Here is a 24,833-nt window from a genome sequence, read left to right as displayed (position 1 = left end):
TGCAGATGCTGAAGTGCTTATATCCAACTGCTGACCCAATGATAGTATAATAGATGTAGGGAACTGTCCATGACCTGGCATATATTTAGATTTAGTAAACTAATACAGCCACATGGGCTGGTTAGCTGAAGGATATTAGAGCACTTTGATTAGGGAAGGCCTAATAGGTTCGTGACGTGATGAACTACGATTTGAGCTTCCATAGCATTGGTCTGATTTGCATATTTTCTTCTGAGCTGTTTATAATGAGTATCGTCATTCTGATACACATGATTAGGATACAATTGCTGCAAAATAAAAATTCATAATAAAGTAAATGCCAACCACTAAAGATCAGTACTGACTTGGCGGCACAAGGTCAAGGATCCATCTATAATCACCAGCAGATAAGAGATTCTCCGACAGGTTTATTGGATATCTAACATCCTTTGTCTAAGAGCATTCATTATTTGAGGAGGGTGAGAGACACCTGCCAGTTCTCCTGTTTACCGAAAAGGATACATTTCCTAGAGGGTCTAAGGAAATCTAATGGGAATGGCACTCCAGTAATATTGGAATCAACACAACAGGGCACCCAACATGAAGCCTGGCCCTTGAGAGTCCTAGACCCCTGAAAACAAGCAGAATACAAAACATGAAGAGACGACGATTAGTGGTATTTTAAAATACTTCTCAGTAGCAGGACAGACACCCTCTTTTTCCAAATGAGGTCAGCTCAGGGCTTAACAGTTACAAAGGATCTGTCCAAGTCCTAAGTGCAGATTTCTGGGTCTTTGCCAACAATGGCAGACTACACGCAGGAGGCAGGAAGCTGCTGACTGTAAATATGCCAGGAAATGTACACCCTGCCTTTACTGTTGATTTCACGGCAGAGGGATTCCCAATAACTTGCGAGAAATTGCGCTAGTGTTCATACCAGGTATACACTATTGACGTTTTATTCATGAAATGGAAAATAAACTACAGATACAGCAGAACATTTCACAAAATATGCAATATTATACACCCCAAATCGCTATGGTCCATATATTTTTACTGCTGTACCTTTAACATATATAGAGCGCATAAACCAATTTGTGGGAGGGAGGGGCCTACCACATATGACGTTGAATGTAAACTTAGGTCCTCAGACACTGCACTGGCAAATATGGCCGATACTATCTACATATACACCACACCCAGATAGGGGCTGACTTTCCATTGCAGAAACTAGGGAAATACTGACAAAAATAATGAACGTATACTGACAATCAAGGCAGTATATGTTACAACAGCGAGGTACTGAGGTCAAGGGTGCCATTCAGACACCTACGGTTACACAAGCCACTGCCAATAATTTACAGACTAAAAAAGAGATTGTGGGGTGTTGGCCAACCAAGGTAATTTTTGTTTTGTAGCCAGAAAAACGTATTAGCTAGACGAGGTGTATCCTCATTTGATCCCAGACGACAAACATTGAACAATGAATATGTGCCTCCCAATTAGAATGTTACCAAATCCACAGACTTGTGGAAGCATTTTTGTTGGCTTACATATTACCACTCGTGGCATAGCATCAATACCTATATTACCTAAGGCCCAGAAATAAATACAAGAATATCATGGTGTTTCACTTGCAGTGACCCTTGGTATAAAAATAATAGGTAGCATCAAAACTATAGCTAACATTGTTATGGGAAACATAGAGTGGTGCAGCTCTGTTGGCCATTCACCTGATATATGCTGTGATGCGGCATGACTAGAAAGGGGTGGAATTACCAAAAATGTTCTTTCAAGTTGAAATCTTTATAGGAAGAGAAACATTTGAAAGCTGCAGAAATCGCACAATAAATCCAGATTAGTGAACAAGATCTATCAAAAAGAAAAGAAACTTGAGATGCAACAATCCCAAGGGAAGAGTGTGAAAATTCAGAGTGGATTAAAGAAATAAAAAACACCCAATTCGTATGAGGAGATGCAGAACAAAGAGGGCATAACCTGAGTGATAGGAGGGAAATTATAGCTCAATAAAGATACCAATCCTCTGATGAGCATTAAGCTCATTCTTCACAGGATCACTGAGGTAAGAGACCAAATCGGAGCACAGGGGCTCACTCTTCCCAAGAACTCCAACAAGGGACAGACGTATGAGTAGGGGAGAGATGACAGCCAGGGATTGGGGCCATGTAAGCAGCATTTGCAAAAGAAGAAGTTATCTGCTACAAGGAGACAGGTTGACTAACAGAAAGAAGGTCTTCATAAAGAGCAGGGAATGGGCAGTAGTTGCCTTAGACAGTGCAGTGGAAATAACAATATCTGACCTGAATAGTCCCTCCTAAGCATGGAGCGGACTAATGTCTTTGTTCAGATAGAAACACTGGGCAGGCATTTGTATGAACTGGGCTGAGTTTACAATGTTTGGATTCATATCAAAGGACACACAGAGAGGAGTATATCAATAATTTTCTGGACTCAAATCACTAATTCTTATGACTTATTACTTGTAAAGGACAATGTGCCTCCTCAAATAATAACTGATGCTCCGTTAGGGCAGAGGGTTTTAACAGGAGCTTTTTTCTTAAGGACCGGTATGGTACAAAATGGCACTGCTAATGGCTCCAGTCCTGTAAAAAAAACAAGTGGACTGGGACACAAATTCAGTTCCAAACCTAATCCCATTGAATATCCTGAACTAGAACTAAGGAAGTGGGTCAAGCAAGAAGGACTGTACAGAGGTACTATGTGAGGGTGTTAAATCAATCTTGAAGCAACCTCCCTCCTGCAAGATGGTGCCTACATGGAGCATCAGACCGTGCCCAACAGACACTGTTCAAGTGACACACATCATTTGCTTGACCCTAGATCACATCTTATGTCCAGGATATTCGCTGGTGTCTGTGATAGGAACATTATAATAACTTGGTTAAAGTTCTACAGTTCCATGCTTCCATGTACAACACAGATCCTGATCTCATAGGGAACAAATGCAAACATTTATATTGCTGTAATCAACATGCTGATTGTTTTTTGCATGTATCTAATGCCACAAAGGAATTGTTTTCGTTTATCCATGGCAGCAGTGTGCTATGCCAATGAAGCGGCATTCAGCAGAAAGTGTTGTCAAATTCAGACCTTCATTTAAGTATGCATTTGCTCCAACACCACTGTAAATAACAAAAATTACACAAACTTGATTTCTGTGCTTCTTTCTAGGCACAATATTGTTTATTCACTGGCACTTTTTTGGATATATATATAGAGAGATAACAGGGGTTTGGAATAAAATATTATTATTATCGGTGTGGAGAAATGAGGGTTGGCAAATTTAGGGATCTGACATAGTCTCATCATTCTGAATGACAGTATAAACCAAGCCACATTTTGGATTTGTTAATGTTAGAAGGTAACCTCCTTAAATATCTAAATACAATTATTCACAGTTTTGGGGGAGAGCACTAAGCACTAAAGAAATGTATGCATTAATGTCAATTACACTTCTGTGAAAGTATCTCTTGGGAAAAAAAAGAAAGAGTACTTGGAATTTACATAGAAAATAATGTCAGAGATTTGACAAAGAAATCACAAGACCACTTGCTATCCAGTGGATCCTAGGTATGGTAAGGTTCATTTAAACAACTAGGCCCACATTTGCTATGGGCTAGCATCACCATTGCATCACGCAAGGGGACGCAAGCCCTTAAGTAATATTTGCTATGCCAAGCAGAGCCACCTTGGGTGGCTTTGCATGGCACAGTAGATCTGGAGTAATGTATGGAAGCACAAGTCACTGCCTTGCATTAATCTTTGCTGCAAAGGCATTCCAAGAATGGAGCCTGGGTGTTCCCAGGCATCCACCAATGATTTTCTGGTGCAATCCCCAGATTTACAAACAATAGTAAACCGGGGAATGCGTCAAAATGCTACGTCTTCCCAGGTGAGGGATAACGAGGAGAAATATGTTTATTTCTCCTAATGTTTTCCTCTTTCTGTGTGTTGTATTCTGCCTCAGGGGATTTTGTTTTGCAGGAAAGTACCCCTCCTGCACAAATAAAATCCTGCCTATTATGCAGGCACCCCTGCACCATGGTGCATGGTGCCTGCATTATTGGTGTTTGGCAGCCACAAGTGGACCAGCACAGAGAGAGAGAGCAAGAGTGTGCGATATGCAAGTAAACATGTGCATTTCTGCCCTCTCCTTTTGTCGCAACGTTGCACTAACTGTTAGTAAACCTGCCCCCTATAATATTGTTGGATTATGTTAACGCTGGGTTAATAATCATAGATTAGACATCATCTCTCAACATATGGAAAAATTTCATGAAAAAACAAATGTGAATATTTTTCTTGATGTTCCAAAATCAAAGGTGGAATCTAGAAAGGATCTGGATTCATGGATTTCCATTGCCCTCCTGCAGAAACCAGCTAATTTTACAATGGGAGTAGCAAGAAAATATAGAGAAATAGACACTGAGAAAATTCAAGAAACACTCTGGGTAATATTCAGTGATCGCAGGGTGCCGAAAGAACAGTGTATTCTGTGACAGAATTGCCATTGCCAGTCTGTAGAATTGTAAAGGTCGCATTAGAAAGTTAACAACGTGCGAAATAGCAATACAAAGCAATATTAATATTGCAATTTGCTCTACAGGTTTTAGAATAGCTTTGTAGCTTTTGACCATTACAAGTTAAATGAACATCAAAGAGCGTTAAGTAAATGTGGCTCAATTCATGGTTCAATCTCTGTACTGGAGTTTGAAATGTCTCCATTTACTCCACATGAAACATATGCTTAGTACACAATTGTATTACAATCCGATCAATCTTTTACATTTCGAAAGTTGTCTCTTGAAAAAAGGAGACAGTGTGGTATGCAATGTTGGGAAATTCGTTGTTGCTTTATCCCTGGAAAATACCTTATTTGTTACATTGTTTGTCAGAAGAACTACCAATTCATTTGAATGTTCAAGACTGCTCTAGTCCTCTTGAAATGTCTCACATTTGAACGCAAATTGAATTATACGAAACTCAAACTACATCATACACTGAAAGTGACCCAAAGAAAAGAAACTTTGAAAAAGTCACAATGCTGAAGAAATGTGTTACATTTGTGAGATTCACAAAAAACTGCTGTTCTTCGAAGAAAAGCGACAGTTACCTAGTGACTATGACTAATACCACTGAACGTTGTGGTTATGAAATATATCCACCGCTGCAAGGAGCAGTTACCTCGCCCTTAACTAGAATTTCTCATATGCAAGCTTTGACAAATTCCCTATCATAGTTTCATTGTTATTGTAACAGGACATAATATTTTAATCAGCCAATGAGAGCTACACAGCACAAGTTCAAACATAGTTCAATGCAAATATTATAACTGCTGCAAATGCCTTATTCTCCAGCTGCATTAAAAACTTAAGGACGATTTTTCATTCCTCACATACAATAGCAGAGCAAATTCATATTTTCTGCGTGGTCACACTATGTTTGCTTTTTCTTGGAGCCTAATTTTGCTAGTATTAGAGATCAGTGGCCCCCAACACAGCGCCAGACCTTAAAAATGTAGTGGTTAAATTGGTTTCATCCACTTGGTCAATTTAACAGTCCTGAAAGGCAATCGCAATAGGTGCAGAAAAAGCATTGATTGCGTGAAAGTTAAATATCCAGTTTAGGCTCCAGTATGTAGTTGCACCACCCACATATAAGATACATATATTTATGCCAGGAGACCGCTTTCCTATGTTTAAATGTACTTCAGTGACACACGGCAGGGAAAAGTATCATTGCTATTAAGAAATTCCTGATATATATAAATTCATAATTCATCCCTAAAGTGTCCCTTTTAGCCCACCGTCAGGCAGAGTGCTAATAATAATAGGACACACTACATATTGACACCAATGTGCTCTCACTGTGAAAGTAAACACAAAAGTTGTTCCACTGTGTAGATTTTGCAAGATTATTCCCTGAACAGACCTATAAGGAATTACAAGCTTTATTTTACGAAAAATGAGTACATGTGAGCAAAATTTTACATTTTCGGCCCATTTATAATGCCTGCAAGTGTCCCATACATAAGCATAAAAGGAATACTGGCGACTGCTTTCAAAATAAAATGTACACAAGAAATTGCAACTTGAATGATAAGTAAAGCTCCAGTGCAATTCTACATACCATTTCTCTGAGTCAAAACGTAATACAAAGAATTTGATGCATGCTAACATAAAAAAGGATGGATAAAAGAGAATCAGTGTAAAATTATTATGGACAACATTAAGTTATGGGCCTGGTGATTTTTTCATTGGTGTAGCTTGACAAATTTCACAATAGTTTGGAAAACGTACTTCTTGCAAATGTTTGTGATTTATATTTGTGCATTAATCCAATGAAAATCTGCAGAGCAATTGCAAATTTACTTTCCCAGTGCTCACTTTCTTCTCCATCCTGCAAAAGGTTTTACTTCTGCCCTTGTCAGGAGTATCATATCTTTTCTAGTGTGGTTAGAGGGGTGATAGTTAATACCCTTTAACATATTGGTTTGTGAAAGTGCATACACTAGCATGGTATTCCAAAACTGGAATTAGGGCTTCCAGCCCCTGCAAGCAGAATTGCAGAAAGATGGCAAAATCTGAACCTTGCTAGAATTCAAGTCCTGGTAGAACATCAGCCCTCACATAATCAGAGAGGCTACAATACAAAATAATGATAGACTGAGTGCTGAAACTTTTCAAACACTCACTCCCAGTCACAGATATGGGTTAAATCCATTGTTCTTTTGCTCACCATGCCACCCCAGTTTGGACTCATCCATATGCAAATCAGTTTTGACCCCGCTCCTCATTGGAACATTCCAGCCCAAACTGCCAGGTCAGTCCTCCCGGGACTGGCAACAAGCATCCTGGGACCGGTTTCAGGGTATCACCCCTCATCAGCCAGGATAGCTTGAACCTAGTAGCACAGCAAGCAAGGGACCCACGTCTTGTAAGTCGAAATGGAGGGCTCTTTGTGTTTGTTTCACCCCCTCGGCACCCAATAGAGACCAGAGTAAAGTGCCAACCCGTTGAACCTGTGGAACCGGAGCACAAGAGGCAACTGAGATCGACAGCAGCAGGGAATTTACACACTCCTTCTTGGTATGTCAACACAGTGATAAACACGATGAACAATTAACCAGGTAGTTGGGAAAAGTCCTAGTGAGTTCGATGTCCTTATAAAGACTATAATCAGATGAAACAAACAACGAAAAACAAATAAAGGGGCCGGAGCAGACATCAACAATGGAAGAATCACTGCCCTCTTCCTTTCCTCCATAAACAACTCGAGGACAGAACAAGCTAGAAGGCAAACACCTGTGAGTGAACAGAAATCCTTTGAAAGCGCCAGCCAGAATAGAAAGAAAGCACACAGGAGAAGTATTCAGAACTATTCTGGTGTTTAGAAACACAGAGCCAGAACTACTCGGCTGCCTACATGGTCAAAGAGAAAGGGAGAAAAGTTACTCAAACTAATAAGGTCATACAGTACACAGAGATGCTGGAAGGTGCCACAGATGTCAGAAATAACAAAAGCTACAGAAGAAGCATTAAAACTGTGACCACACAAGTCTAAGAAATGTGCAAAAGCATAATTAAACTAAAAGGCCTTGCACGAATTCTGGGAGCGATGGTGAGGACGCGGAAGGCAGATCTTACACAACGTCAGTGTTTTGGGATTTTCCAGAACGTTTAAAGGAACTCTCAATAACAATATTCCTAAAAAATCGAATAAAACCATTTTCAATCGAAAAAGCGCAATATCTGTACTAATATCAGGGATATCAACAGTGAAAACCGGCCCACCTGGCCATGAAATAGGCCCCCAAACTGCTACAAAAAAACCAGCCCACACACTGATCTCTCACACCAGTCCATCGGGCATTGCCTGATTGCCCTATAGACCAGTCGAGTCCAGCCCTGCCCTGCATCTGGTCTTCTGGGTAATGCCAACTTCAAAGTGGAAAACTAAACTCCTAACAGGATGCCACAAAAATAACTGAAGCAAATAGCTATGATGGGGGGGGGGGGGGGGGAATAAAAGAATACACACATCTTATCAAGCTCATGCCCCAAATTAGGGCAAGCACTATGACGAACAATGTAAAAATAACCCCTCACCGAAGTATCTGGTGCTTTTCCGAGCTGAAAACCTTAGAAAGAGATTACCAACAACTGGATGCAAAAAGGTAGGGGACGTATATAGAGATGATTGAATGAAAGCTTTTGACAAAAAGAGAGCCGAATACAGATTTGGATCAGAGCAATTTCTGTTCTTAACCAGATCATCCCACATGGTAGGGCTAACATGTCCACGGTTACCTGTCGGCCACCAGAATCTGACACAGCAGGCAGCCACATGGAGCTGTCTGTAGGAGGATGGCCCATATCCCTTATATAAAGGGAATAATGAGAGAGCACCCACAATCAAAATAAAAAATGGAGGTCCCTCTCTCCCCACCCTGGCAGCCGTGGGAGGAGTGGACGGGTGCGCCATGCTGGAAAAACTGATCTATCAGGCCTGGGGGTGTCCTCAGAAATACTCTAAGATCTGGGGCAAGTCTTACTATGAGCTGGAGGACGATCAAGCATTGATCAGTGGACATTAATGTGATTGCAACATTGTATTGTCATCACTGTGTGCAGAACTTAGAACGCTACATTAACAAAAAACATTAAATTAACAAAATAACCTTTAGCAATACCAGGTGTTAATTACTACAGTGGAACATATCACACAGAGCCTACTTTACGTTATACACACTTAACAAATCCAAACAGTTCTAATGCACACCCAAGATGTAATGCACCAAATGCCAACTTATTGTGCATTATATGGGAGTGTTTTGCTCACTTCCGTTTGGCGTCCAGATTTGGTGTGTGGAAAATCAAGCTTGACCTATTGATTGCAAATCAATCAATAGGCATCAGTAGCAACAAAAGACTGCAAAATGAGCATTGACATTGGTACAAACTAACAATGTCAGCCGTGGCATTAGAGTAAAAAGCAAAGATGGGCAAAACACAATATTCAGATAGATCCGTAAATTGCCTTGAAGTGCAAGGGGGGTGCAGTTTGGTAAACGAGGACCCTCACCCTTGATTCACAATGTTCATGCAATGTGACTAGATGCAGGCTTAGCGATCCTGGCTGAAGCACTGTTACCTTCAAACCCAGGTGCTACCATTTCCATCAAAATCGCGACATAGCAAACAAGACGCCAGTATAAAGCAAAGTTTGGACTGCCATTTCCGGCATTCTGGCACTGCCAGACGCGACATCTTGAAAAGCAAGCGTGTGAGCTGGTTCTGTTGATCCACTCATTGCACATGAGCACAAAAGGAAAAGTCCCACGCCATGGCCTTTAGTCGCTGTCCCGTCTGGCAGTGGCAAACTTCCCGAACGGCCAGTCCAACATGGAAGGTTGACCAGATTAACTGCATGTCATTGAGACAACATGTTTCATGTCCTGGCCTTCGAAAGAACAATCTGATCCAATTTGAACGTTACAGTCTTGGTTTACATCAAGTCAGTGCTTAATTTGTGCTTGTTGTAACCGGTGCTAAGCACCGGCACTTTTTTTTTAGGGCCGGCGATTAGGCTTCTGTCTCAAACATTTACAGCGAGCTAAAGACACATTTGGGAAAGATGGAGGAAGAGAAACACGAAAAAGCTTCACAATGGGAGAAAGCAGAAAGCTGCAAGCGTGAGCTGAAGGGACAGGGAGGGGTTTTAAATGGATTGAAGAGGCCCGAGATAATTTCAGGATCACGCTGCCTCAGTACTCCCTGTTCGCACATTTAATTGCAGCAGCCGCGTGTTTAAGAGAAAGGCTTTGAGCACCGGCACGTTTTTATTTACAAATTAAGCACTGCATCAAGTGGACTAAAGTATCTTTCCAGATGAATCTCGGGATTAAAAACATGGAGTTCAGGTGTCAATTACCATTTGTTTACCATAAATTTAAGAAGCTCGTGTAGAGATTACTAACATGGAAAAATACGTAGCAAACGAATTTCAATTCAAGTGAAGAAGTCAGAAGTGCAGTTTGCTCCCTAAGCATTTGGGCAGTGTCTTGAAACAGGAAGAAAGGACAATCGCCCTGCTTTGTCCCGGAAACTGATATAGATGAGCGTACTGCTTTAAAATGGCGACCTGCCTCTGGAGCAAATACGGGTAAGGTCCATCACGTTTTAAAATGTACTAGTCAGATAAGAGCAATGTGAAAAGTTTTGCCAAGTTCAAATATCTCAGTGTCCTTGTTTGTGCTAGTTTGATCTCCTCAGGTCTTTAGTAAACAGTTGAAACTTCTGAAATCGGTTTGGAAGCTCAACATCACATCTTATGCGTGTTAAGTCATGTAATATTAAGTGCATGTGTATATATAAGCATTTTTAGCATCTGGACGTCCGCTCTATAGTTATGCTTCGTTTGGTTGATTTTTGTATTACTTAACAGTGAGCTATTCTTGATAGTGGTCAGCAACAGGCCGGACAGGCCTTTTTTTTATCAGGCATTTTTCCCTGATGGGCTGGAGCCATTGGCGGCTGTTTTTTTCGGATGTCCGGGGCCTCTGTTTCACTTTCTCCAGCTCCCTGAGGTTAATTGCAGCAGGCAGAGGGGGCTTCATGAGGGGGGTGGGGGTGGAAAGAGCGAGCAATCAGAGAGGGAGGAGAAGGAGAGAATGGACGGATGTAAAGAGAGATAGAGCTGGAAGTGGAGGGGTGATGGGACTAGTTTGAGAATTTGTGCTAGGGCTGCTTTTGGTTTCCCAGTCCTGTCCTCCCTAGCTAGGTAGAAGGCTAACATATTGTATTTTAATGTGTTTATGTAAAGTGTACTACCCCTGATCGGGCATTGAAGATATACCTAATTGATGCATTATGTAGGATAGTGGCCAACTAGAACGTGTTAAGTATCTGTATAGAGCATTGTGTGTACAGATGTGTATGCTAAATAAGTTAACTGTTGGCTTCTTTCTGCTGCAGAGCACAATTATCCACTGCTTAATTTGTAAATAAAAACGTGCCAGAGCCCAAAGCCCTCCTCTTAAACACACGGCTGCCGCAATTAAATGTGCTAGTACGGAATACTGAGGCAGCGTAATCCTGAAGCCATCTTGGGCAGCTTCAGTCCATTTACAGCCACTCCCTGCCCCTTCAGCTCACTCTTGCAGCTTTCTGCTTGCTACCTTTGTGACGCTTTTTCATTTTTCCCTTCCTCCTTCTTCAACCATATGTGTCTTTTGCTCCCACTAAATGCTTGAGGCAGAAAAATAACTGCGGCCCTCAAAAATAAGTGCTGATGCCCTGCACCAGAAACAACAAGCACAAATTAAGCTCTGCAATTATCACATGCTTTGCTGATGGTGGCGGTTGAGTCTGAAGGCATCTGTGCCAATTATATGTCTTTGATGCAATCTTGTGTGTCATCTTCTAGATGACTGCTTTGTAGAGTGCTGAGAAGAAGACATTGTTGAGAAGAAATGGATGTTTTGTTGAAGTTGCAAATTCCAGTCCAGCTACATGATTTGACGCCATGTTTCATGTGTGATGCTCCAGGGGCTCAGTCTAACGGCTACTATTTATGTAGCACAAAAATTGAAAATACTCTGAAAGAAAAGTGCAGTAGAAAAGCAACCCCACGTGTTTCCAGGCACCACATATTTAACCTATCACAACTGTTAGTTAGGGAATTTAAATGCAAAATTAGAGCAAAAGCTGCACATTTTTGCCCAAGAATGTCTGCATTCCTGCCAATATAATTTGAATATAAACTTACATTAACAATATGACATTTCGTCATGGTAAGGGTGCATGCGGTGAGTAAGCACATACAATTTCAGATCAGCTCTACTACTAATAGGTAGTTGAGAGAAGTGAATGAGATATGCCCAAGGTGACACAATTTAGTGAAGTAGTAAAAAAACAATCGTGAAATACCCATTATTTAGGTTTCAAAGTCTGTGAATTAGCCACAATACCACTTCTCATGTTGTGCTGCCATATTTGTTCATTATGTTCACGTTGTGTTCGGGGTAGGCTTCACCCAATAATATCAAAACACAACACATATTTTAATCTATTGTGGTACATCCAGATGCATACAAAAGCAATGACACTTAGTACTACAACAAATACAAACAACACGTCAATTAAGAAAGAGAGAAATAAATCAGTGCAATTAAATATTGCTAAAAATCTTAGGGAACAAAACATTTGAACCTTTCCCCTAAAAATGAAGAAAGATGGTAAAAAACACAGCAAACCGTAGACATGCAGTTTGGTCAACACTGAGTTTAACTAAATGTTTTAAATCGCTGAGCTTCCAGAACAACAATAGATTTTGTCTGGTCCTGGAGACTGGACACTCTTTCCATTCCGCACCTTATATGCAGGGCTTCGGGGAGTTATGCAGCACTGGAAAACCAAACTATGCTACACGATTAACTATATCATGCCAAAAGGAAAGACACTTTATCTTGCAACTATGCAGCATTTGTTTCCATTAAAAACAGCTCCGCAGAACAGCACAGTACATTTCATATCTGTTATGCATTTGTCTCATTAGGAGGTACTTTACGATTTAAGGTATGCGAATTAAAAAAGATATGCAACATATTTGTAACCCTTCAAAGGATAAGTGTCCTGCTGAAGTAACTGCAGCGTTGACACCAGTGTCTGTTATATGAACATGAATTTGAGTTAACAGTAAAACTCAAAAATGGCAAAGGACTCACTTTACTCACTGTTTTTTAGGTTAGGCTTGACAGTGCAGTTGTGTGCTATACATGTTGTATACCGCAGAGAAAAAGCGAGCTTTGGGTAATCCCCTTCAAACATAAGCTTGCTCAAGTCAGTCTCTTCAGCAATTGTGTAGAGAGTCAGTCACATCTTGCACCAGCCCAGGCGACTATTGCAGTCTCATAAGAAGAGTTTCCACAGCAAGGCAGCAGGGACTATTGTACCTCTGAGAAGTACACCAGTTATCAGAAGTCGTTTTATATATGATTCTTTAGCCTACGAGTCCTACCGAAAAAACATAATTTTTAGGGTTACTCCCCCGTCTCCCGAGCAGTCTTTTTTAATGCTAATGTCAGGACTTGAGTGCTAGCCTGACCCTACTATGGTAGCCATGCTGGGTTGCCCCTTTGCAGGTTAGGACAGCATGACCACAAGATAGTCAATCAGACGTCTCGCGAGATCAGCAACAAAAGCTGCAGTCTTGTGAGACCTTGGGTGGTCATCTTGGGGTCAGGCTTCCCAATCCTTTGTATTAGTCAGCGCAACGGTGCATACAGCTTTTAAATTCATCCTATATTTTCCTCAAATACATCTCAATTTACATCACCCCAATGACTAGCAATCCTATTTATATTTTGAAATTTCGAAATATTTATCTTGCACTTATTAATTTGTAAGATGTAGGTGGACAGTATTGTGTCACAAATTGCTTATGTCACTTTATACTTCTGGGTCTGGCATGGTGTCTTGTAAGCCAATTAGACCCATTGCAGCACTCGGAATGGTGTGAAACATCTCTACCCAGCCTTTGCCTTTCTCGCTCACACTCTTTTCCTCACCATTTTCTTGTTTACTTTCACTCGGTTTCTTTTTTATCTCCCCCTCTTTCTTTCTTTGAGACTTTCTCTCTCGTTCTTCCTTCATCTCTTTTACTCTCCATCTCACTCCATATTTCTCTCTTTTCTCCTGTTCCTAACTCCCCTTTTGCACATAAATACTTACACCTCTTTTCAACAACACCTAAGATGTTGAGGGTAGGTGCATGGATTCTCCCATCATTGAAGGGGTGAATGCTCCCCGGTTCTAAACCCAGCAGACTTCTGTTACCCAGCTCTCTTTGTAAGCAACAGCTCCCAGAGCAGGTGCCCCAGACAGCTTTATAGGGGAGGCGAATCCTACCTGTTTTGCTGCATTAGCTGAGACTGATGGCTTGATATAAGAGAGAGAACTTCAGGGTGTTGAGAGCGGTTGGAGCAACTGAAATGACCTCAGCTTTCAAACAGCAGCAGAGGCGGCTGGTGAACTTGGAAAGTGGTGGGGCGAAAGTATATTGTTTAGATCCATGATTGTGAGCAAAGTGAACAAGCCCCATGTCCTTGAAGGGTACGCAGGGGGGTTCTTCCTCCTAGAAACGTTGAAAAAATCTGGGCCTGGAAATATTTTTGATTTGGTAAAACATTCTTTGCACTAGCAGTGCAGCCCCAGCTTCACTTTTCCAACTGATAAACCAAGCTTTGCACGACCAGTGCATCCTGGGGATGACTTTTTGGAGTTGGTAAAACTCTCTGCCCAGCTATGCAGTCCAGTGGTGCTTTTTAGAAAAGCTGAAGCTCGTGCAAATTGTACGAGGGTATTTCAATAGTGAAAGGATTTTTTTAAAGGTTTCAAGTGAAAATGCACTTTTTTTCTTTTAAGTGGACATTAAAAGTATTTAGTGTACCAGCCTGGTCTAGTAGCTCAGTCATCTATTGCACCAGCATGACAAATCTGTGAATCCAGCCTTATTAACTCTGCCTTTCATCTTTTCAAGGTTGATCATCCTTGAAGAAGGTGATAAAAACATGTTACCTTTCAATAGGCTGAGAGGCCAGTTAACATCTAAAAATACTTCTGATCGAGCAAATTGTTTTTACCAAGAAATAGCAACTGGGCATCTTCCCCTCTTTATATTTGCAATAATGATATTTTTGCAATTTTTATAGTGATCAATGTGCCACTGGTATGACATCACTGCCCCTTTCTGTATGTGATTTGGAACAAGTAGCCTAAAAATACATAAATCTTGGGCTGTTAGCTCAGATGTCTATACTAATCTTAAATGAAGCATATCTCTGAATGTTTCATCCAAGTCTGAATTTGCTTTTTATTATTTTTTATACCATTTAATTTAGGGTTTGGGCAGAACATGTGAACACCAAGGAGTTCATGGCATTGACAAATTAATCTGTGGCTGAACCTTCACTGACAAATGAAAACATTTTTAGTTTCTTGCTGAAAGAGAGGTGAGAAGGGTTGGTGCGGTGGTGGCACTTTGTAAACCCTTGCACCACATTATGCCTGTGCCAGGCATAATGTATCCAAGGGGGGCGTTCAGGTCCTGGAGGCTCATAAAAAATGATGCAGTGAAATTTAACAGATTTCTCTGTGGCATTTGTGACGTCATATTTAATGTCTGCTCAGAGTAGGCGTTAAAATGACGCTCCCATGGAAACCTATGGGCCCCGTTGCACTTTGCTACACTAACGTCAAAATTGTTGACGCTAGTGTAGCAAAGCGCAGTAATGGCCTCAAAAGTGTTGATGCTATTGTGCTAACGACGGTCATGGCGTGCCATATTATCAATATGGTGCAACCATGGTATCGCTAGGTGGCGGTAGGGGGGTGCAGAAAAAGTTGCGCATCAGCTCTGATGCGCCACTTTTTCTTAGATATGGGCCACGGTTTGAGGGTGAGTGAGACATCGAACAACATCTATGGCAGTTACAGTGAACATTATGCACAGGAGTTCCGAGGTTTATATGAAATACTCAGGCACAGCACAAGCGTCTCGTAATGTTTACCTTTACTCCAATGATATTGCCTGTAGGCATCTGGAAGGCTGAGCAATGCGCCCATATCCAACTGGAAATGGGTCTGTTGAGCACCCAGTCAGAAGTCAGGATAAGGCTGGGGCTGACCCTGCTTCACTCCGCTCTAACCTGCCTTTTGATAGGGTGTTTGGATAGCTGGGCTGAAATGCGTCACCGCCTAAGTAAGCTTCATTCTTCAGACATGCTGTGCCAATTTGGGCATGTGCCGCATGTCTATGCAGCCAATGTTTGAAGGGGGCTGAGATATAAAGCGCCCCCTCAACCATGCACAATACCCAGAACTCTGAAGAAACCCTTTCCCTTTTACTGTGACATGCGCACTTAGCGCTGTCAGCACACAGACATTTCTGCTGCATTAGGTACAAAAACCACGTATGTTTGATTAAGTTGGTTCACACTAGGCAGTGCGGCAAATGTACTTGCTGCTATGCATTTTGTAAACTCTTTGCAAATATGACTCTGGATCAATTTGAGCTACAAACACCTTATTTTGTTTATCAGCTGCATAATATCAATCAACTGACAGACTATGTGACGAGTAAGGCACATTTATATTTACATGGAAACACTGTACTTGCACAATAAAGTTTTTCAAATGGTTCTACTTCTGCGTGAAGCAGGTGCATTTAAATGGAATTCTGACCTAAGGAAGTAGCCACTGGAATCATGGAGGGTTTGGCTAGAACTGATGTTGTGGAATGGTCATTATATATTGCAAATTGTAGAGCTCCAAGATTGTTCAAAGGCTACTGCTACAGCTTAGAGAGTCGTTTTTAGGGCTGGCTTGACAGCGGAGTTGTATGTAATATGCATTGTTACCAATGCTTTAAAATGTACTGAGGAGGCTTTGTTTCGACCTAGCCAAGTATTTCTTTCTTACCTCGTGTTATTGGCAATTTGTGGTATGATTATGCACCATATAGAGGGTATGCATTTAAATGCATTCGAAACTATTTCTCATCTCAATGTAAATTCATCACTCATTCAATTCTATAACTCAACCATGCATTGTAGGCAGGATACACTTTTTTATATTATTTTGCAGAAGGGTTTTTTAGGTTTTAGGCTTTTGTCAGAACTTAAATGAGATCCAACATCTCTCTGCTCCTCAGTTAACACACCTTTCTTCTCCCCATCAATATGCCGCCTCTCACTCACTAACATCCACCTCCACCTCCCACACTGCCATCTCGATTAATATTACTAACACCAAAATTAGTATGCCACCACCATCACTACTACAACACCATGACTACCACTGTTAGCACTATTTCCACTACCCCCACAACCACTGTTACGAATACTACCATGAGTACCACCATGTATTTTTTGTGCAACTCATACCAAAAATGCAACATTTGTATGCAGAACATTGCCACCATTACATTATCACCACTGCCTCCATTGTTGCTACAAACTAATACCAAAGCATTTGTGTATCCCTTTGTTTGCATGTTTCCCAGGCCTATTGATTTTGCAAAAAGTATGCTTTTTTTGCATTATATTATTATTATTAGTATACATGACGCCTCTGGCCAACATCATCAGGAGCCACGGACTCAACATCATCTCCTACGCTGATGAAACTCAACTCATCCTCACCCTGACAAACGACCCAACAACCATCAAAGACAGGTTTAAAAAATGCATGAAGGAGGTAGGTGTCTGGATTAACAACAACTGTCTCAAACTCAGCACAGACAAGAGAGAAGTACTCATCTTCTGAAAAGGCAAGGAAACCCTATGAAAGAACAAATGGTGGCCACCTGAACTGGGCCCTACCCCAACCTTCCAAATTTGCCGGAAACCTCTGCATCATCCTCGACAGCCAGCTTTCCAAGAAGAAACAGGTCAGCGCTGTCTCCTCTGCCTGCTTCCTCACCCTCCAAATGCTCAGGAAGGTCTTCAGGTGGCTCCCACTCAACACCAGGCGAACCGTCACACAAGATCTTGTCACCAGCAGACTGGACTACGGCAACTCCCTCTACGTAGGAATCACGGCCCAACTCATGAGGAAACTCCAGAACACAGCAAACAGACTCATCCTCAACCTCCCCAGACAGTCGCACATCATCCCTCACCTCAGGAAACTCCGTTGGCACCAGTCGCAAAGATCTGCTAGTTAAAACTGCTCATCCATGCTTATAAGGCACTACACAATGAAGGACCAGTGTACCTTAATAATTGAGTGACTTTCCACCAACCTACCAGAGAACTCCCCTCCAGATTCCTTTCCCTGGCATCTACCCAGTGCATCTGCAGGGCAAACAGTTGAGGCCGCTCCTTCTCCCACCTGGCGGCTAAGAAGTGGAACACCTTCCCCGTGCACCTCAGTGCCTCACCATCACTCCAACTGTTCAGCACGGACCTCAAGACCTGGATGTTGATCCAACAGGCACAAGCAGCGTGATCCCGCAGCACAACCCCATAGCGCCTTGAGACCTTCACGGGTGAAGCAGCCTCACTATAAACATCCTGATTGATTGATTATTATACATAATTGAGATAAATCCAGTAGTACTCAGAATCTATGCTTAAGTTGTATATAACTTGCTCCCTTGAATAAAAAATGAAGAGGTCTTTATTTATGATTCAGGAACACAAGAGTATCTTGAAGGTCCTTATAACTGGATTTCTATATAACAGTTGGGAGGTAATTACCACTGGTAATGGTCGATACAGATTGGTTCTACACTATTAATTTTTGATTCCGACCTCTGTTTATTCTGTAGGACCTCATTTTGCGGGTCCTGACCAAATAGAGGGTACTTACCTGATCCTCTTTACCTGATGGCATAACACACACAGGTCACCAATACTTACTTCAAGACGTGTGAGGGTGTATGCCCTTTGTTGGTCCTAATGAAGACCCTACCATAAATCATATCCAACTGGGTTAAAACGTTGAGGCGTAGATGATCAAATGCTTGATTTATTGCGATTAAAAATGGGCACGGCATTGAGTTAACTGTTTGCTTATGAACATTTAGGGGGTCATTCTGACTTTGACGGGCGGCGGAGGCCGCCCGCCAAAGTCCCGCCGGCAGAATACCGCTACGCGGTCAGAAGACCGCCGCGGTAATTCTGAGTTTCCCGCTGGGCTGGCGGGCGACCGCCAGAAGGCCGCCGCCAGCCCAGCGGGAAACCCCCTTCCATGAGGATGCCGGCTCCAAATGGAGCCGGCGGAGTGGAAGGGGTGCGACGGGTGCAGTTGCACCCGTCGCGATTTCCAGTGTCTGCTTGGCAGACACTGAAAATCTTGGTGGGGCCCTGTTAGGGGGCCCCTGCAGTGCCCATGCCATTGGCATGGGCACTGCAGGGACCCCCAGGGGCCCCACAACACCCGTTACCGCCAGCCAGGTTCTGGCGGTCAAAACCGCCAGAACCAGGCTGGCGGTAAGGGGGTCGGAATCCCCATGGCGGCGCTGCTTGCAGCGCCGCCATGGAGGATTCCCATGGGCAGCGGGAAACTGGCGGGACACCGCCGGTTTCCCGTATCTGACCGCGGCTGTACCGCCGGGGTCAGAATGCCCATGGGAGCACCGCCAGCCTGTTGGCGGTGCTCCTGCGGTCGTTGGCCCTGGCGGTAGTCTACAGCCAGGGTCAGAATGACCCCCTTAGTGTGCTTTATTTATCAAGAAGCTTTTGTGGTTTTCTTGCTACGTAATATTTGTCTGTATTATATCACGTCACCTTCTCGAGCACTGCACCACCATAGCTCACCCTTAGGAGCACCCTTATATATCATATGTTCGGTTCATGAAAACAGACTATTTCCACCTAAACACTGTGCACCTTTCGTTGCTTTATCATTAATTTTGATACTAAGAGGACTACTTTTAATCTCTTTTCTAGTAATAACTCATTGTACATTCAAATTACTCCGCAACAGAATCATCATAGGATATATGTGTTTGCAATCTTGCACAATTTATCCTGTCAGAGTCCTGCATTTTTCATGGTAAACATAAAAACGAAGTCTAGATGCCACCTTTCTTGGAACCAATCGAAATTTCCAAAATTATTGCAAACATATACTTGTTAAATAGAAAAGCTTTTTTGGTTTGAGACCTATTTGTTTACTTTAGAGGAAAATAGAAGCAGCATGTAAGAATGCTTGGTGGAAAGGATACGTTTCTGTCATTAATGGCAAACACCAAGGTGCTGTTGCCAGCTTTCCAATACTGACTGAGCAAGTGTTTGACTACTACGGAACTATTAAGTTTCTCAATTCCATGTGTGAGAAGTTCACCATTGCGCTCTGTTATTTGTAGTCTGGTTATCCCATTTTAGATTTAAGAATAAAAATTGCCTTAATGCAAAGAAAAATCAGAAGTGGATCAGTAATTCACACATGGGCACGGGAAACCGGAGAGTTCAGCTACTATAGTAATAGAAAATGCGAGCACGTGTAACTGCACAACAAATTAATTGTGAGTTGTGAAATGCATCTACCATACCGTTTAAGGGAGGGCACGTGCAATATGCGAATGCAGATCACAACTATCATATTATAACTTTTTGTTAGATGGTTAATTGATTTTTGGTAAAAAGCCTAAGACAGGTTGCCCTCCGCGGCCATCCGCTTTTTGGCACAACTCATATTTATACTGGCTTTAAGAATGAAAGTGCGAGTAGTCGAGATGCGGCGCCCAGAGGCCCTTACCTCGCTGACAACGGTGGTGCGCACCTCCTGGTACACCCAGCCGTCCTCGCAGGTGAGCGGCAGCGCCCCGCTGTGGTTGGAGAGCGGCGCAGCGGGGCCCCCGCAGCCCAGCGCGGTGCGGTTCCACTCGCGGTCGTCATAGCGTAGGCAGTGGCTGTGCGCCGAGCTGCCCTCCGCCTGGCTGGGCGCTGTACTGCCCTCCGCCGGGGGCACGGTGTAGTTCAGCTCCTCCTGCGCGCTCCAGCCGCACTGCCTGCTCAGCTCGGCCACGGCGGGGCTGCGGCACCAGTACTGCTCCGGAGTCTGACCCAGGAAGACCACCCCGACGAAGAGGAACGCGAACGTTATGCCGGTCATGCACAGGAGCAGAAAGACCCTTTTCTGGAATCTCCCGAACTCTCCGACTTCTTTCAGAACCTCGTCAAAAGTAGCCATTCTGCCCACACCACATGCCCCGGCTGGGGCAAGCGCTGCTGGTGTGCACTACTCAAGGAACAGCGCCGAGGCTCTGCTCGCCGAACTTTCTGACAGTTGCGGTTGCATGCGCTGCTGGAAGTGTTCCTGGCTGCCTCCCGCTCTCTCTCTCCCCACCTCCTTATCACTCTCCTCCTCCTTATCCCCGAGCCCTCCATTCTTTTTACACACGTTCTCTTGTTCTCTAATGACCTCTTTTTCGTACACAACATAACCGCGCGTCACAAACCGTAAACCAAAGTGCAGCACTAGCACACACGGGCACACTGAACTCTCACGTATCCCGTCATCATGGATTTTTCTTTGCATTTCGGGGTTTATGGCCATAATTTTAAAATGCGATAAAAAATTACAAATAACAGTGCGAAGAAGCACAACACTGGCAAAGCTAAGAGGCCTGTGGTTGCCGTGGTCAATGCTAGTTTTGTCATAAGAGCTGACCTTTGCAAAGAGCTTGAAACCAAATATGGTGTCCTTCCGCCTGCCATCTTTAATTGACTGTTGGAAAATGAGAAGGTAAGGGGAAAGTGAAGTGACAAGAGTTAGAAGAGCCAGGGGAGCAAAAACGCAAAATGTAGACATGATTGCGGTGGCCCACTAGAGACAGTAGTTAACACACTTTTGTTAGGAACTAGGTCAGAGAGAGCCTGCTGCAGAAAGCTCCTGCACCTCTTTCAATGTCAACATCCTGTGCATGGGCCCAGCTAAAGGCCGACCCTGTTTGTCATCCTAGATTTTGTAGAATTTATTAACAGGTGCTCACCCCAACAGCTGATGGTCACTTGCCATTTAAAAAAAAAATATTGGCTTAAAGCAAAAATAAGTGGTCTCAAAAGCACACATAACCAAAGTAGTCCCTTGTACTTAACGAAATTACCTTGTGTATTGCTGTGCTCCTTGTGAAAGGACGGAATACATTTCTCACAGAGAAGTTAGCCACTGGCTGAAGTGGGCTGACCTTTTGCTCCATTCTTTAAGCTGTAGGGGACTGAAGAAAAATGTGAATTACACACCACAGTATTCAAAGATATACATACTGATTTATGAAATACACATAAACAAGATGCAGTGGAAGTACACAGAAAAACCACAACAGAACATATATGCTTTGTCTCATGATGGGGTTATGTATGTTACATGAAGGGGAAATACACAAAGCCTGATTCACAAGCTGTACTTTGTAGTACATTTGTATTCCTACAAACATTACAAATTGCAATTCACGAACTAGGTGCAGAGTTCTATGCCTCCGCATTACCTATGCTCATGTGTGTAGAGTTCTCTGCACACGTATGTATAGGTTTTAGTAATAAAAGTGGGAGCGACCAAGGGCAGTGGAGGAAAGAAGGGACAGACTTACTACAAAAAGGGTTGGGATTCGGGATGAGTGAGAGGGGCATAGGTAGGGACGTCATCTACCCTCACAAGAGTAAGACAATTGCATTACTGGGGGTGGGGGGAGACATGCAACTTACATTTTTGTCGTAAGCTTACATAGTGGGGCATATTTATGAGCCCCTTGCACTGCCAGAGCATCACTTTTTGGGGAGCTCTGGCTGCTCATACTACAAAATCATATCTATAAGACCACGCAAAGCCGTTTGGCGTGGCTTTGAATAGCTTTACAGATATGGAGAACGGCAAGGCAGCATAAATCACTGAGTTGCCTTACTCTGCTCAGGAGCCTTTCCATGGGCTTTGCGCTGGGGGTTTCCATACCACACCCGTGGATTTTGATGCTTCCCCAGATGTACAAAACCATGTACACCTCGGGATCTGCCTTGCCTTACACCTCCCGAGGTCAGGCGTAACGAGGAGAAATATTTTTATTTATTCTTGTTTTACCTCTTTCCATGTGTGGTGCATTCTGCAGCTCACAAGGAAAGAGGAAAATGCCTCTGAGGATTGTGTTTGTGCAGGACGGGACCCCTTCCTGCACTAAAACATCCCTGCCGACAAAACAGACACCCTTGCACCATGGGTGTCTGCATTGGCGCGGAAAGGGCAGGAATGCACCATAGTGCATACATAGGGTACATTCCTGCCCTTTCACTTTGGCTAGGGCAGCAAGGCGGCTTGCTATGCTGCCCTATGCCAAATCCCTGTAAATGAGGGCCTTAGAGTTTGTGAATATTGAAAGTAGAAAACTTACTCGAAACTGTAAACTTACATGAAAGTGTAAATTACCTTTTTCAACCAGGCCCTCTTTCTGGAAATGAGATTGGGTAGAGCTCTAAGAGTGACTTTGAAGTGAGCTACATATTATTTCTTTTGGAAAGATTCGTGAAAGATACTACAAAACGAATGAGTTTCCAAAAGCAGGAGCTGCGTGGGTTGGGGCTCTGCACCGGGTGAACTCAAGGGCCCTCTCGCGCTCTCGCTGACGAGGACACACAGGCCGCATGTCGCATTAAGGGAAGCTGCCTCTCTGCCGGTCGGTCACTGTGGAAACCATCTCTGGGCGGGTTTATCATTCGGAGAGGGAAGCGCTGAGCTTTTGTCGGTGCTCTCAGCATTGACCACACCATAGACTGCAGAGCCCCTGCTACCGTTCTGTGAATGTCAAAGCTCCCAGTGCGACAACAGGGCCTTTTCTGAACGCTTGGAAAAACTTCACATGCACACAGAAAGGCGCCAGTCAATGAAAACGCTTAGCGCACACTGAAATGTCTGCCCAGGGAAGTTACAGACCGGGGAAATTAAGCTCTAGTGCCATGTTCAGCGTTCAAAAGAAGCCTCGCTACCAAAAAACCAGGAATGTGTTAACTGGAGAACAAAAGAAGGCGTCTCATTGGTTCGCAGACCATTCACAGGCATCATGAAATGGTGGAACACAGAGGTGTGTGAGACAGCCAGCGGCATCGCTGTCAGTGGTGCAGCAGGTGCAGTTGATCCGGGGCCCAGAATCTTGAGGGGCCCAGTCCACCCTGAATATTATTGGATGTTTTTTACACAGTCAGCAAATTGTGGGTTCGTTTTCCTTGCTTGTTCTATGGCGCTTGGCAGCCTTGCTACACCACTGAAGCCAGCAGTCAGAAACAACATTTTCATTAATTGGCTAGTAGAGGAGGAGCCGGGCCACTGGAATTATGCAGTTCTGTGTTCGCAGCGTTTTACACATAATCAATGCTTTAAATGGGCCGGTACTCTCCGGTACTGAGTACCGGCACTTTTTTATTTTGAGAGGGAGAGTACAGGCATATCTCAAGATAAACGTAATACTTTTAATTGGAGAGTACCGGCACTTCTCGGAAACAAGCAGGTACTCTATCACAGAGTACCTGCACTTCTATTTTTCCATTTAAAGCACTGCACATAATTATGGATTTGACACACTTGCAGCATAACCCACCACCTTCAATATATTTTGCAGATTATAAACAATAAAAAATGTTGTTTCTAGTTCAAAAGGATCACAAGCTACTTAACCACTACCACACATGTTACCACCCACTCGGAGGCCTTTTGACACGCAGAGGCAGTTCGACTTTCAATTGCTGATTGCTGAGAAACCGATATTAATGAGGAGAAACCTTTGCCCATAAAGTGCTAACATCAGTAAAAATTATGTAGCATACTTTGTCTATCCTTATCACCTAATTTACCCAACCTTGCTGCATAATTTGGTCTTCCTCTGCCGCATAATTCAAGATGCCCTGGCGATGAAGCAGGACAAGCACTGCAGCTAGACTACTGTTAATGCGTTACTCACAGTGAATATAATGCCAGCAAAAACGCTTAATAACATTTTTCAAAACCTGCTAAGGCTATAGAATTACATCCGCTTACGAACAGGTTTTTCATCAGTGCTGGCGCCGGACAGGATGTACAGTGCGGCTCACTCAGAGCAGCTGTGCAGCATGCCTCGGGGCGTAAGGAACTCTAGGGCATCGGGGCCATCCTTGTGACAAGTGTAACGAGTGTCCCTGGAAGGACAGTAGCCAGAAACTAACACGGTGCTCTCATGGTCCTGTATCCATTTGTGGCAATGATACATTCAGTGGTTTAGCAAGAGTGCCAAGGGCCCTGGCGCAAGCAAGGAAAATGTCCCCTTTGACTGCTGTTGGGGTA

General features: G+C 43.2%; 1 protein-coding gene across 1 annotated transcript in view; it reads right to left on the bottom strand.

Annotated features, from left to right (window-relative positions):
* The window catches only part of SLC22A3 (solute carrier family 22 member 3), a 634,522-nt gene extending 613,669 nt beyond the window's left edge, over positions 1–20,853 (bottom strand). The window contains exon 1 of the mRNA XM_069234623.1: positions 20,289–20,853. Within this exon, the coding sequence (XP_069090724.1) occupies positions 20,289–20,723 (435 nt within the window). The 5' untranslated portion in view covers positions 20,724–20,853. The remainder of the gene's footprint in view (positions 1–20,288) is intronic.
* Positions 20,854–24,833: the final 3,980 nt, after the last annotated feature.

Source organism: Pleurodeles waltl, chromosome 5 (genome assembly GCF_031143425.1).
Source record: "Pleurodeles waltl isolate 20211129_DDA chromosome 5, aPleWal1.hap1.20221129, whole genome shotgun sequence".
NCBI lineage: Eukaryota > Metazoa > Chordata > Amphibia > Caudata > Salamandridae > Pleurodeles > Pleurodeles waltl.
The sequence above is the reverse complement of the archived record's forward strand: the minus strand, read 5'-3'. Positions and strand labels throughout refer to the sequence as shown.